A 15,504-nucleotide genomic window follows, 5' to 3' on the forward strand; every position below is an offset into this window, starting at 1 on the left:
AAAAAAACGGGGAAAAATGCCCCCCATTTTTTCTGTCCCCCCGGGCCTTCACATCTCTAGTCTAGGGGCAGCACCAGCACCACCTTCTTTGAAAGGGCATGACAGAGGCTGTTCTTTGCTATGGGTTTTATTTCCATTAACAGAGGCACTTGTCCTGCTACGTGCAACTGCCGTACAAGAGAGGCAGTCCCCGAGAAGTGTGGGTGCATTGCTTACCTTTAAGAGCTTTTTAAAGGCAAGCGCCAGCATCTGGAATTCAGTCTCCAAACAAACTTCGAGGCAATGTAGTTCTTGGAAAATCAGCCAGATTCCTATTCCTGGTATTGATTGGAAGATGAGCAATAGCATTTCCCCACTAGTTGCAGTTTCTAAGTTCTCTTCTAAGGGCAGTTGCACATTGAGCATGTTATAATAGCCGATTCAATAGGTTACCAAAACATGAATCAGTGAGGCAAGCTTCCTCCTCTGTAAAAAGGGATAAATGCAGTTGATAAAAGGCCCTTGCCATGCTGCCAGTTTTTGGGGTTTTTTTTGTGAACCGCCCAGAGAGCTTCGGCTATTGGGTGGTACAGAAATGCAATAAATAGATAGATAGATAGATAGATAGATAGATAGATAGCACCACCCAGGTTCTGCCCCTGCTCAAATGAGAAAGCAGTAACTTCAGCTATCCCAGGCTCTCCTAGTTTATTTCAGAACATTGAGATTACTGCTGGCAAAGGTCATTCCCTTTCCCGTAGGACATCTTCTCTTTCAACCTCAAGGCATGCTCGAAGAGTAGGAAGAGTGTACCATATGCAGCTTCCAGAGGATAGCTCTCTATTCAACAGAGTTGCACTACTGAAGCTCAGGCTGTGTGTGCACAGCTCCCTGCTGACCTCAGAGACAGGAGCTCTTATGATTAGATGGACTGACCGTATCCTCACAGCAGGGTGGGGACTGTTCTTAAGTCCAGTTCAGATGTAGAAAGAAACAATTTAGCCCAAGTATGATCCAGCACCATACTGGTTTGATAGCCTGGCTTGTTAACAGACTGGGGTTTGAATGAGCCCCAGTTTGCCACGTTCAGATACAGCAACAAACTGCAGTCCATTCTAAACCAGCAGCGGAAGGCTTACATTTCTTCCCTATCACACACAAACCCTAGGCTTGTGCTGGCTCAGACAGTTTCACAGTTATTTGTTATGTCTGAGCCAGGCCTCAGTCTGCACAAGTATCTGGGCGAGCATCTAATTGCAAGTCTGATCCAAAGCCTCTTGTCCTTGTTACTTAAATGTGTCTTTAATAAAAATGCTCTGGTTGAACAGTAAATAAAGCTGTGTGGGTGCGTATGCACGTGCAGAAATATAGGTAGTTAGATATAAAATCTTGCACACGTGCACCAATTGAAGCACCAGAACTGGCAAATTAGTGGCACAATCAACTATAGTTCATATCGGTTAATACAAGACAACAGTACCATGCCAGAGTTACTACTTATAAGCAGAGGTAAACTTATTACGGTTGACATGGGCTTAGCATCCAGGGTTGAAATGGAAGTACTATGGAGGTACTGTGGTGGACAACTCAAATCAAAATGTCCACCCAGTGTGCAGCCGCTGTAAAGAAGGCAAACTCTATGTTAGGCATTCTAAGAAAAGGAATTGAGAATAAAACGGCCAGTATTGTACTGCCTTTATACAAATCTATGGTGCAACTACACTTAGAATACTGTGTATAGTTCTGGTCACCACACCTATAAAAGGATATTATAGAGCTGGAAAAATTGCAGAAAAGGACAACTAAAATAATTAAGGGGCTGGAGCATCTCCCCTATGAGGGAAGGTTACATCAACTGGGATTGTTTAGCTTGTAAAAAAGGAGGCTAAGGGGAGACATGATAGAGGTGTACAAAATTATGCATGGTGTGGAGAATGTAGATAGGGAGACATTTTTCTCTGTCTCTCAAAATACTAGAATCTGGGGTCATCCTATGAAACTGGTTGGTGGGCAATCCAGGACAAATAAAAGGAAGTATTTCTTCACACAGCACATAGTTAAATTATGGCACTCACTACCACAAGATGTAGTGATGGCCACCAATTTGGATGGCTTTAAAAGGAGCTTGGATAAATTCCTGGAGGCAAAGGCTATCCATGGCTACTAGCCCTGATGGTTGTGTGCTATCTCCAGTATTTGAGGCAATAAGCCTGTGTGCACCAGTTGCCGGGGAACATGGGTGGGAGGATGCTGTTGCACCATGTCCTGCCTTGTTCATCCCTGGCCGAGGGCTGGTTGGCCCCTGTGTGAACAGAGTGCTGGACTAGATGGACCCTGGGTCTGATCCAGCAATGACACTTCTTATGTTCTTATGGTTCGTGAGTAGTATGTGAACTGTCATGATAAATGCCGTGAATAAGTTCTGCGTTGAATTTTGTGGAAGAGCAAGTCTTGAAACCTGACAGAAGCATAGACCGTATTGTGTGCATACCCAAGAGCAGGAGGACTAACTGCGTTACCATTTTTCTTTGTGGAGAGCTTACGTGGATCAGTTGGCAAAGGCCCAGTTTAACAGCTTCTGTGGGGGCGTTATGTGTATCCCCTGCCCTGATTTCATAACCTTGGATTTTGTTTTGCTATTCCTGAAAAGAGTAGGATAAAATTGCTAACCAAATCAAGTTGTTAGAGGAAACTGGGCAATTTTGCATCTCTTCTCCCAGTATTGTAAACCTTTATGATCCAGAAAGATACGCTATGTATGGGGCACGAGGCTTCTGCCCGTGTTTAAGGCACTAACATCTTAAACAGTCAAAAATCAGAGGTTGGCTCACTTTCCAAAGCAGACTTCCACAGTTAGACAGTAGCTATATGGAAGTATCTTCAGGGTAAATCCCAACACATGCTTATGTTAGTAGAAACTGACCCCAGGTTCTCCAAATTAATACTGTGCACAGCATCCAAATGTAATGGTATCATGTGGAGAAACATGGCTGCCCACAGATTGTCTGAATGACTGAAGTGAGTTTTCTTGTGAAGTAACATTCTCAATTAACTCTACAGGATCCCCAGCCGAGCTGTCTCCCAGTACACTCTCTCCTGTCAATCACAGCCTAGGTAAGCTGCAGACGCTGTTTTCCCCTTCTGAATTTGGTCGATGTATTTGCATTGGAAACAACCTCCTGTTTAGGAAGGGGAACTCCTTCCAGGAAGAGGGGTCTGTGGTAGGGCGTGAACAGATGGCGTTGGTTGGCACATCTGCCCAAGAGACCATTAATATCTGTTTCTGGTTGCTAACACTTCATGCTTTAGTTGTCTATATTGATTTATTAAGGCCTAGGCTCTCAAATTGTGGAAACGGCCTCCTCCCCCTCAGTATGTATGGGACGTGGGAAAGGGTGCAAATTCCAAGGAGTGAGGATCCTGCAATGGCTAAAGCCTTCTGTGCTCCATGAAGAGCAGCACCTGCTTTATTCTTACGTTTCCCAGTATGTGCCTTTTAGAAGGGAGGCTGTGCTCTGTAATCTCGTTTTAGTACTTTCTGAATACCCGAGCCACAGTTCCCTTGTGTATAGTAGTGGTCCACATGCATGGGTAGCCAGCATTTACCAGAAGAGGACAACAAGGATCTTTGGGTATTTGCTTGCACAGTAGGTAGATGATACTAGAATTGGAGGCCCCAGAAAGTAGGAAGTTGAGACCCCTTTTGTGAAGCTTATCTGCTGTGTCCTGCTTTTAAGTATACAGAACGACTTCACTTGCAAACTGAAATGATGATTATACTTCGCGTTTATATAGCACTTTCTGAATTATTAAGCTTCTTTGCATTCATTCTTGGTAATCCTTTGAACAATCATGAGATAGTTCTGTATTGTAATCTGTATTGGGATTGAGGCTGGATTGGGACTTGCCTACTGGGTTCATGGCTGAGGTGAGACTTGAACCAGGGGCTTCCTGGCTCACAGCTCAGCCACTGAGCCGCTTTATTATATTGGCTTTTCCTAAAAGCTTTCCTGTGTCTTTGGGATGTTCTATTGCTCTGTTACTGCAGGGATTGGGGGTGGGGGGACTGTAGTCCACCAGCTTCTCTGCTGGTTTATCGGAGACAAGGGATTTCCCCTCCTCCCTCCCACGCTGCTGTGAGCATTGTGGTGTGAGGGCGGCGGGGGGGGCATTCCTGGGGAGGTAAGGGTTGGCCCTCTCGCCAAAGCTGCAACACCCTTCAAAAAATCACCCCTCCCTTGCTGCAATGAGGATTTTAAAAAGCTTGATTGCAGTGGGGAAAGGGTGGTGTGTGAGTGGGGTTAGGCAATTATACTGGGGTGGGTGGGTGCTGCATGCCAACAGTGAGATGACCCTGCCTGCTGCTGGCATGCGCCCTCCGACATGGTTGTCCAGAACCAATTCAGCCCTTTGGCTAAAAACTTTTTCTACTCCTGTGTTACTGCAATCCTGTGGTTGCGGTGGCTGGGCTGCGCATTTATATGAGTACCCAGTTAGCTGGGGGAAAGGTAATAACGTCCGGGGAAGGCAACGGCAAACCACCCCCCTATAAGGCTTGCCAAGAAAACGTCAGCGAAAGCTGGCATCCCTCCAAGAGTCAGTAATGACTCAGTGCTTGCACGAGAGGTTCCTTTCCTTTCCTATATTGCCTAGAGATGTCCATAGAGTTCCTTAAAAACTAGACACTGCTTGAACCTATATCTAGTTCATTCAGCATCTTGCATTAATGCTTTCTATGGGTTAGTTCTGTTTTTTTTAAAAAAACGAGCCCTTTAAACATGAGTCTGTAAGTGTGTTAAGAGAAATTAAACAATGGTGACATGGTATGGAACGATCACGGGGGTGTGTGTGATGTAGACGTGGTTGAACAACGTGTCACGAAGAGTGTCTCACGTAGTTCAAGAATACTGTGCTGGCTATGAAGCAGTCACATAATCTGAGCGTTCCAGACAGGAATGTATCTTCAGTTCTGTTCCTCGGTATAAAGTCAGCTGCAGGAGAATTGGTGGTTTTGGAGATAGTAATGAGCTTTATGAAAAAACAGCCTGTTGATTTGACATAAGAGATTAATGAGAGGAAAACTACAATACTGAGGTTATTACTGCCCATTCAGTCAATAGTCAACTAAATTTTTAAATGAATAAAGCAAACTGCATTGATCATAATGGACTGGTAGAACTCCTTGAGCACAATTTTAACTCAAGGCAAGCACATAACAGTTTTGTTCAAGGGTTGTAGCCGTGATTTGTTAATTATTGCCAAAGATTTAGAAGTATAACACATGTTAACATTAATAATTTCTCTCTTTCCTTCAGATTTGCAGCCAGTTACCTATTCAGAGCCTGCGTTTTGGTGTTCAATAGCATACTATGAACTAAATCAGAGAGTTGGAGAAACCTTCCATGCCTCGCAGCCTTCACTTACTGTAGATGGCTTTACGGATCCATCAAACTCTGAAAGATTCTGCCTAGGTTTGCTCTCCAACGTTAATAGAAATGCCACAGTGGAAATGACAAGGCGGCACATAGGTATAGTCTTCTATCCAAATAATTGGTTGTTTCTTGCTCTCTCAAACATTGTGAATTCATATTCAGCATCTTTGGCTCTTAAAAGGGCCCTCAGAGTGGCTAACAATACATGTAAACGAGCAATAAAAATGAAACAAAACAATATCAGCAGCAACATACCAGATATTAATTAAGGGAATACAATCATCCAAATAATAAGATTTTTTTTAAAAAAAAATCAGTGGGTCTAAGACCATTTTCATGTGGTATATGTGTTGGATCTTGTGAATTTTTAGTTACAGGATTTGTTTGTTCTTTCCCTCCCTCCCACTAGGAAGGGGAGTGCGTCTGTATTACATCGGTGGGGAAGTTTTCGCTGAGTGCCTAAGCGATAGTGCAATCTTTGTTCAGAGCCCCAATTGTAATCAGAGATATGGCTGGCATCCTGCAACTGTTTGCAAAATCCCACCAGGTAAGATGCGGATAGCCAACAAAAAGATTTCCGTTTATTAAAATGTACTTACCTTGCTGTAATGCCTTAGAAAAAGTCTCTTAAAAGGGTAGGAGTTTTAAATCATTTCAGTATGTTTATCACAAGAGTAACTTTCAGTAGTAATAATCAGTAAGGTGACAAATTAATGTCAAATTAAAAACGAACAAATCACTGAGGCCAGATGGTATCTGTCCAGGAGTTCTTCAAGAACTCAAATGTAAAATTGCTGATCTTCTAATAGAAATATGTATCATGCCTCTAAGATCAGCCTCTGTACCAGAAGACTAGAGAGTAGTAAATGTAACACCACTTTTTTAAACAGGGATCTGTTCTGGGTAAATTGGTGGAAAGCATTTTAAAGATAAATATCAAGCATATAGAAGGACAAGTCCTGCTGAAAAAGAATCGACTTGGCTTCAGCAAGGCCTCACTATCCTTTTGAAGTTCTTTGAGAATATCAACGTGCATGAGGACGGGGTGATCTGGTAGACATTGTTTACTTAGATTTCCCAAAAGGTTTTTGACCTAGTCACTCATCAATTTCTTGAGCAAACCAGGCAGGCATGGGATAAGAGGAGAGATCTTCTTAAGGACTGGGAACTGGTTGAAGAAGAAAAAGCAGAGACTATGAATAAATGATTAATTCTCACAGTGGAGGGATGTAAACAGTGGAGACCTCCAAAAATGATCTGTATTGGGACTGGTGCTTTTTAGTTTGTTCATAAATAATCTGGAGGTAGAGGTTGAGCAGTAGGGTGCCTAAATTTGCTGACATCATCAAATTTGGGTATTTTTTTTAAAAAAAGATTGTGAACGGCTCCAAAACTGGAGGAATATACGCTCAAATGAAAAATAAGTGTTTTAAGTGTTTTATTCTGTTTTTATTTTCATTTTATCTTGTACACCGCTCCAAAATTTTCAATGGGGAGCGGTATATAAATATTGTAAATAAATAAATACATTTCATTTCATTTCATTCTTCATTTATTAACCAATGTAAACAAGTATAATATGCTGCACACTGGGGCAACGAATCCTAACGTCACATATACACTGGTGTTGTGGTGGTGGATAACTCGATGCCCCAGTCTGTGGCTGCTGTGAAAAAGGCAAATTCCATGTTGTGGATAATTAGGAAAAGGATCAAAAATAAAACTGCCCATATTATAATGCCCATTTACAAAACTGTGTTGTGACCACACTTACTGTGTACAGTTCTGGTCACCACACCCTAAAAAACATATTGTAAAGTTAGAAAAGGGCAACCAAATGATCAAGGGACTGGGGCAACCCTAAGAACTTAAGAAGGGTCATGCTGGGGTCCATTTAGTTCAGCACTCCGTTCACCCAGTAGCCAACCAGCTGCCAACCAGGGACCCACAAGCAAGACATGGTGCAATAGCACCGTCCCACCCATGTTCCCCAACAACTGGTATATACAGGCTTATTGTCTCTGATGCTGGAGACAATAAGCCATCAGGGCTAGTAGCCATTGATAGCCTTCTCCTCCAGGAATTTATCCAACCCCCTTTAAAAAACATCCAAGTTGGTGGCCCTCACCACATCTTGTGCTAGCGAATTCTATGCGTTGTGTGAAGAAGTGACTCCTTTTATCTGTCCTGAGTCTCCCACCAATCAGCTTCAGGTGATGATCCCTGGTTCCCTGAGTAATGGTTACAAAGCTTTGGGGTTTTTTTTTTAGCTTAGTCAAAGAGCAACTAAGGGGAGTGGGGGTGCAATAGAGGCAATAAAGCTATGAATGGTATTGAAAGAATTGATAAGGAGACCCAGTGAAGCTGAACCATGGGAAACTCAACACAGACAAAAGGAAGTGCAGTTCCCTCACACAGTGCAGTTAAACTATGGTAGTGTTTGCCAGCCGTTTGGACTGCTTTAAAGGGAAGTTATGACAAATTCAGGATGGATAATGGATAACGCAATCAGTGGCTACTGGTCAAGATGGCTATATGTTCCCTCTATAATTGGGGTCTGTATGCACTGTATATCAGTTGCTGCGGAACACTAGGCTGCTATTGCGTTCATGTCCTGTTGTGGGCTTCACCATGGGCAACCGATATTCCCGTGGACATTGGCTTTTCACTGTCTAGCTCCTTCCTATCTCTCCTCTCTCATCTCACACTATTGCCCCGCTCGTGCTCTTCGCTCCTCTGATGCCATGTTTCTCGCCTGCCCAAGGGTCTCTACTTCCCTTGCTCAGCTTCGTCCATTTTCTTCTGCTGCCCCTTATGCCTGGAACGCTCTTCCAGAACATTTGAGAACTACAAGTTCAACCGCAGCTTTTAAAGCTCAGCTAAAAACTTTTCTTTTTCCTAAAGCTTTTAAAACTTGATTTTGTTCTGACTTTATACTGTTAGTTTTACCCTACCCAGTGCCTGTTTACCCTACCCTGTGCCTGTTTACCCTACCCTGTGCCTGTTTGCATTCTCTTCCCCTCCTTATTGTTTTATTATGATTTTATTAGAATGTAAGCCTATGCGGCAGGGTCTCGCTATTTACTGTTTTACTCTGTACAGCACTGTACATTGATGGTGCTATATAAATAAATAAATAAATAAATAAATAATACATAGGCTTGTGGTATGATTCAGCAGGCTCTTATTTTTGTAATCCTTTACCATTTTTCTTTTTATAGGCTGTAACCTGAAGATCTTCAATAACCAGGAGTTTGCTGCTCTTCTGGCTCAGTCCGTGAATCAGGGCTTCGAAGCAGTATATCAGCTAACTCGAATGTGTACCATAAGGATGAGTTTTGTTAAAGGATGGGGAGCTGAGTACAGGTACAGAGTGGTTTTTCCTTCCCTTGCTTATAAAATTATCCTGTATTAGAGCCATATTCTCAAATCCAGATGTGGTTGCAATGCTAGCACTCCCATGTACACACCAAGCTAATTAGTGTAGCATAGCCAACAACCTCTTTTTTTAAAAAAATTAAAATTAAGCCGCCTGTGCTCTAGGTAATTTCAAACTGTATTCTAAGGAACTCAAAACCTGCATTGGAATCTCACTAGGATTCCTCAACAAGAAGATCAGTAAAGGCAGATTAATTTCTCACTGACTACTGCAGAGAGCTCTGGGCTGTATTAGTGAGATGGAGAGGTATTCTAAGACACAGTGTCATCCTCAACTTACCTTCACTCAGTAGTACCCTAACATTGAATTAGTTCAGTTCAGATAACCTATTTCTCTACGCAGTGGGAAAATGCCACTCAACAGTTGAGTTTGTAGGGTTACTCACCACACAGCATGTTCTAACTCCACCGTTGTGTGACTGGGCTACCAGGGAGTTTAGTAAAAGGCAACACGACGTTTGATTGACAGTACCTCCTCCCTCCCTCCTCCCCCAGTCCTCCCGATGGTATCCCATCAGCCATTGCTGCAAAAAATCTATCCCAGAGGCTCTCCTAGAGTGTCACTTGCTCCTTTTGCTTCTCTTACCAGAGAACTCTGTAGCCAGTGGGAAAAGTCCACTCAACACAACAGAAAACTCCACAGAGCCCTCCACGCAACACAACGGTTGTGCAGGAAGTCTCCTCTGCACTGTGTGGAGTGTTTTCTAAAAAAAAAAACCTCCACCGTGGGGTGAAGTTTTTCCTCCAGACAACACATTTCTCAACGGTGGGGTAAAAACTCCACCGTGGAGTTCTAAAACCACTGTTGAGAAATGTGTTGTCTGAACTGAGCTGGTAGCTATACCAAATGCTCCCCTACCTTGGGATGTGTCACATAATCTTGAAATACAAGTATAGTGATACTTCAAAAACTGTTACTTAAAGTGATATGGAACACATTAATGGCACAGAATTTAATGATGAACTGCCAGAAGTGAGCAGGGCTTGAATCTTTGTTTCAAAGTAGTATTTCCTCCTCTCTCTTCCACCGTTTTTTTTTTTCCTTCTTCAAAGAGGGCCTAATCATAACTGACATAGCGTAGTTGCTTTCTTACACCGAGATAATAAAATGGCTGACGAGTTCAACTTGAGCAGCCTGTTCAGATACTGCCAAGGCCAAGGCGATCGACTGGGGTGGGGGGGGGGGAGGGAGGGGAATGTGAGTTTTGCCTCAGGAACAAATTGACTTTGGCCTCAAATCACGTTGAATGTGTGGCATTATTAAACAGAACAGGCAGCCTTTTGATACGGCGCTTGAGACAAACGAAGCCATAGCAGGCCTGTTCAGACAACGCGCTAAGCCATGGCTAGGCCGCTAACCCTTTTGCAGCAACTGGTTAGTGAGCGTGTTTAAACTGTGGTCATGTAGCCTCTGTGGTTAGGAGTGGTTCACATGACACGCTAAGCCATAATGTTTAGCTCAAAATGCTTACCCACCAAGGCTTAGCATGTCGTCTGAAGAGGGTCAGTGCGTCCTATATCATAGCATGTCGTTATAGCAAAACAGCTAAAAACGTTTTGATACTAGATCAAAGTTACAGGGTTCCCCCCCCCCCCCTTGTGTCCCTGCCATCCAATGTTATTGTCTCAGTGGTTCCATATACCCTATCCATGCTTCTACCTAGCCTGACAGATTCCAAATTCTAGAGGAGGGATGCAGACTTACAGTAGTAGATCATTTGGATCAGAGAAGGATCCCCTTCCTTCTCTAAGGCATGGATGGGGACAGTTTAATCCATTAAGTTGGATATTTGTGTGGCACCACAGCAAGGGAGATTCTGTACTGTATTGGGATTGATCTGTGGCCACAAGTCCGTGATCTGTGGCCATAAGTCCATGACCCTTGGGGAAATGATGAGGCGGACAGATCAGTTTTGGTTGGTTTAATGCCAATTGTATGATTGATTTAGCTCGCATCAAATTTCAAATTCAGTGAGGTTTTGGAGCGTTTAGTAGAGAAGCCACCCATTATGGCCTCTGGTCTTGTAAATCAACATCTGGTGTGTTTGGATCCTGCCTTTGTGAAGGCGGTAGAGTTGGGCAACCTTTTAAATCCTTGCAGCTTACCTACGCTTAGTTGGATGTTTCCAAGAAAGTAGGAAGGTGTATACAAATTATATGCATTAAATAAAGCTGCACAGATTGTTTTTCTCCCTTTTTTTTTTAAAAAAAAGTGGGAGCTGTGTTCTATGACTGGATGCCCTCTATGAATGGTTGCTGTGCTCCAGCCAAAACACGACAAAAGCATGGGGAAAAAATGGCACGTTTTGTGATGGAACTTGCTGACCGGCAAACTTTGAGAGGGTGGGGAGTGAGGAATTGGCCTAGCACCTCTGGTAGTCATCTAAAAGTGGCGAGCAGACCGGTTGGTGAGCAGGGATTTTGGCCCGCATATGCTGTTTTTCACCATGTGTTTCTTCTTTCCCCCACTTTCCAGGCGGCAAACGGTAACAAGCACTCCTTGTTGGATTGAGCTTCACCTGAACGGGCCGTTACAGTGGCTGGACAAAGTATTGACTCAGATGGGGTCCCCATCAGTACGCTGTTCCAGCATGTCGTAAAGCTTCTCATTACTGATGGGCTTAAAGTAGGAAGTCCAGGCAACAGACTTAAATCTAACAGCTCGTCTGTCGTAGTAACTCGTGTGTGGTCTCCATGAACTGTTTCCTATCCAAAAAGTTCTGTGAGAGAGAGAGAGAGAGAGAGAGAGAGAGAGAGAAAGCACTTGAGGGTCTCGTCAATTTTAAAGCACCTTGTGGATTTTGTTTCCTATACTCTGATACTAGATGAAACGTTAGTGTATAGAAAAGCCTTCTTTTGAAGGAGGGAGGGACATTTTAAAGACTTTAATGGTGTTTTTATTGGGTATATATAAATTGAGTGTCCTAAAGGTTTACCAATAACATGGACGGTTCGATTAATGTATCTTGGACCCCTCCTCCCCCCCGACATGGCGCCGTTCTGCTGTCCTGAGTTTTAATTCCCATTGGTAGATATGTGGAGCTCTTTTGACCTAGGCAGCCATCTCGTAAAAAGCCCAAGTTCTTGCTTCTCCATATTTTTTTATATTTTTATATATAAATATATATGCAGGCTTTCCGCTGCCCTATAACAGACTTTTATTACAAAAAAGCTTTCCCCCCCCCCACTTGCTACCCCAAGTGTACTAGCTGCCACTTTAAACCCCTCTTTGGAGAGGGAACAACGCTTGCGTTTCATCTCCTGAAGTCTTGGCCCTTAATCGTGCTTTAATGGACCTTAAATATCCAACGTCAATTTGGATCTCTTTCTCCCCGCCTCCACTGCCAAAACATGCTTAGCAAAGTTTCTTCCTTTGCCTGTCCAGGGTGATGCATCTGTTGCTGGCGATGGGTGCTGTGACACTGCCGGCCCTGAGGTCAGCCTCACACCTTTATGTTTAAAAACATGGACAAGCACTCTTGAGAGATGGGCCTTTGCAGCTGTAATCCCCACTGTTAGGAGTTCGGGAGCAGGCTGTTGATCATGCATTCTCTCCTCCCTTAGTGTCTCCCCAGGCATACATTTCTCCCGTAACTGAGGTTAAGCATTACTGTGATGCCAACACGAACCATGGATAATGTTTTTTTCCTAACCCTGCTTAAGAGAGACATCAGGATAGCCCAAACCATGGCTAACATTACTACGATGGGGTTGTATCCAATGCAATATTTCCAGTGTTAGTCTTAACTTAAGTCTCATTCATTTCAATGGGTCTAATCTTAAGTAGGACTAACATTGGCTGCAACTCATGGTAATGCTTAACTGTGGACAAGGAGGGAGGAGGGATGGCCGGGTGCAATCTCTCTAAGCGTCTGCACCAGCCCCCTGCCTGAAGCGCCATGACATGCTAACAGTCGATCTGCGTTGTCATGCGTGCGTCTATCACAGAAGTAGTCTTTTTAGGAGCAGTTCCCGAACCTTGCCTTTCTTTTCCAAGAGAGATGTATGAGTTAAGCCCTGTCATTGCCTTTGCATAGAGGCCTGGTTTGCGCGTGATGACAAACCAGAGCATGGGTTGAATCACGAGATGTTGATGAATCATGAGTGGTTGTTGAATCGTGGGTTGTCGTTATGCGTGAACCCTGCACTATGGTTTAATTATGGGTTGCTAACCACGAACAACCCAGGTGGAGACCCCATGATTTATTTTTGGGTTGTTCGTGGTTAAGGACTCAAAGTTAAGCCACAGCGCAGGGTTCACATATGACAACAACCCATAATTCAGCAACAATCCGTTCTCTGGGTGGTTGTTATGGGCTAACTAGGTCAGGGTGCTTACATTCAAAGAAGTACCCCTGTGTTTCTTCCATGAATAATAGGTGGAACAGCTATAAGATAACGGCAATTCTTTTGTGTCTTGAAACCCTCCTTGAAGAAGAACTTTCAGCAGGAATGGGTATCTGGGAATGCTGAAGGTTGGCTGAACTCAAGTCTTCTCTCTCCCCCTCCCGCCCTGCCCCCCCCCAAAAAAACCCTGGATATTTGCTTGCGTGACTTTGAAATCCATTGATCAAGTGGGAGGGTAAGCAAGCTCCTGTTTCTCTCACCCATTCGCTTCTCTGGTCCTTCCACCTGCTGCCACCTGCTGTAGCAGGACTCCAGGTACGCCACACAGCAATTGGGCTTGGATTAAAAAGAAGGGAATGGGATATAAAGAAGCTGCTCCATCTTTATCTCCCACTTCACTGGTAGACTCTAAAGGGGGATATTTATGCTTTACAAGTTACAAACTGGCAGCCCTAAAAGTGTTCCCCTCCCTTGCCGTACAGTGGAATGGAACTTCCCGAAAGGTCAGAACATAAAACGAGGTATTTCACTGAAGGCTTACTGAGCTGGTCCGATCAAACTTTGCATGGCTTTAATCTAGGAGCATCCGTTGTGGAAGGGATGAATCTTGCAATAGTACTTGCTTCTGCACACTCCCTAGGCTCAGTGTTACTTGAAGTGTGTGACCAGCAAAAGGAAGATTCCATAGTACATGTTATTGTGAACCCTTGGACACTATATCTGGACCTTGCTTTAAAATAAAATATTTTGAATTATATTCTACAAATAAGTCGGGTTGGGTAAGGGTTGGGAAACTGTATAGAAGGGTTCTTCTGACTTGAAAAGTATACATCTTACTAACAATCTTGTGATCTAGCTGTCTGTCATTCTCTTGTTGTTGTGGCAGTAGCAGGATTGCCTTTTGTCTGTTTTCTTTCCTTCTCCTCCCCCCCCACCCCAAATTGTTCACTTGCACTAGTGCTGTACTTTGTAAGTGCACCTAGTGACAACTTCAGCTTTGAGAACAAATGTGGCCAGTGTTAAGCTTTGTAATCAGCTGACTGAACTGATGATAGCGATGGATATTTTTTATGCCGTAATAAATAGGGCATAGGAGCAATACCAAAAACCAAGCCTGGGGGTGTGGGGTGGGGGAATCAAAATGGGCCAGGCAGTTTAAAAGAATTGGGAAAGCAGTTACCAATTTGTGTAGTTTTACCAGTAGCCTAATGTATTGGTAGAACTTGTGAACCTAAGAGATAAGCTTTCATGCGTGTTGCGTTTGCCTAATATGTGAATACACTAATAAAAGTTTTAATTCTCACCACTGTTTGTTTGAATGGTTAAGCTTCAACACTGGATAGAGCTAGTCCTGTTGGGATTGCGTGACGAGTTCCGCAGGCCCAAGGGAGATTGAGACTTGAAAAGGTGCCTCCTTCCCCTGGGTCTGCCTGGTAAAGTTCTCTTGAAACTAGCGAGGATTTCAAAAATTGATCGCAGTACGGAGCATACCTGCTATTGAACAGAGGATTTTTAAACAAACTTACTGGGTACGTCTACCCTTTGGACCTGGCCTTAGAAATTTGTGTCCTCTTCTATCTTCATTAGGGAGGAGAAGATGTATTCACTATCTAGCCAAAGAGAAAGGAACTTAACGCATTGCTATAACCACGGCTATAGTCACATGTTTCTGTTTACTGTCTGTTGTAAAACTGAATTCCTTTTATATACAAAAGGGAAAATTTGATCTCCAGCCCTCATTGTCAGCCGTGAAAGCCAGCCAGCCAAACTAACAGCCAGTTTTGGAGGCAGGGCAGCTGTGCTTTGCATGGCTACTTGTGCACCCCAGTCTGCCTTTGCCCTGCAAGGACTAGTATCTCTTAGCCGTCTGCTTCTTGTTTCTTCCTGCCATCACACTGCTTCTTGGCAAAAATGACACACCCTACAAAAAGTTTAAGTTAATGACACTTGACCAAGCCAGAGGGCTTTACACATGTGTTGATTGACAAGCACCTATTAAAGTCGGTAAATGAATTCATCCATGTCCTTTTATGGTCTTTTTTTTTTTTTAAAGAGAATCCAGCCTATGGTTAAGCTTTTTGCTAAGTAGCTGGTCTCATGAAATAAGGATGGGAATTGGTGTGTTTAGAGGTGACTTTTATTTCCAATCATATTAAAGGGAATTCTGTCATCATACTAAGCTGTGGTCAATATCTATAATTACTCATTTTCAGAGAGATGGTTTATGATATACTGAAAGAAAACATAATGAAATGCCCTATTCATCTGTCCTATTTTTGTTCCAATGCCGTCGTCCTGCTGTAAATTG

General features: G+C 43.4%; 1 protein-coding gene across 2 annotated transcripts in view; it reads left to right on the forward strand.

Moving 5' to 3' along the window:
• Window positions 1-14,499, forward strand: part of SMAD2 (SMAD family member 2) — a 55,452-nt gene extending 40,953 nt beyond the window's left edge. For both annotated transcript variants that reach the window (XM_063128264.1, XM_063128265.1), the window contains 5 exons: window positions 3,040-3,093; window positions 5,295-5,507; window positions 5,821-5,958; window positions 8,633-8,777; window positions 11,326-14,499. In XM_063128264.1, the coding sequence (XP_062984334.1) occupies window positions 3,040-3,093; window positions 5,295-5,507; window positions 5,821-5,958; window positions 8,633-8,777; window positions 11,326-11,449 (674 nt within the window). In that variant the 3' untranslated portion in view covers window positions 11,450-14,499. The remainder of the gene's footprint in view (window positions 1-3,039; window positions 3,094-5,294; window positions 5,508-5,820; window positions 5,959-8,632; window positions 8,778-11,325) is intronic.
• Window positions 14,500-15,504: the final 1,005 nt, after the last annotated feature.

Source organism: Elgaria multicarinata, chromosome 6, assembly GCF_023053635.1.
Source record: "Elgaria multicarinata webbii isolate HBS135686 ecotype San Diego chromosome 6, rElgMul1.1.pri, whole genome shotgun sequence".
NCBI lineage: Eukaryota > Metazoa > Chordata > Lepidosauria > Squamata > Anguidae > Elgaria > Elgaria multicarinata.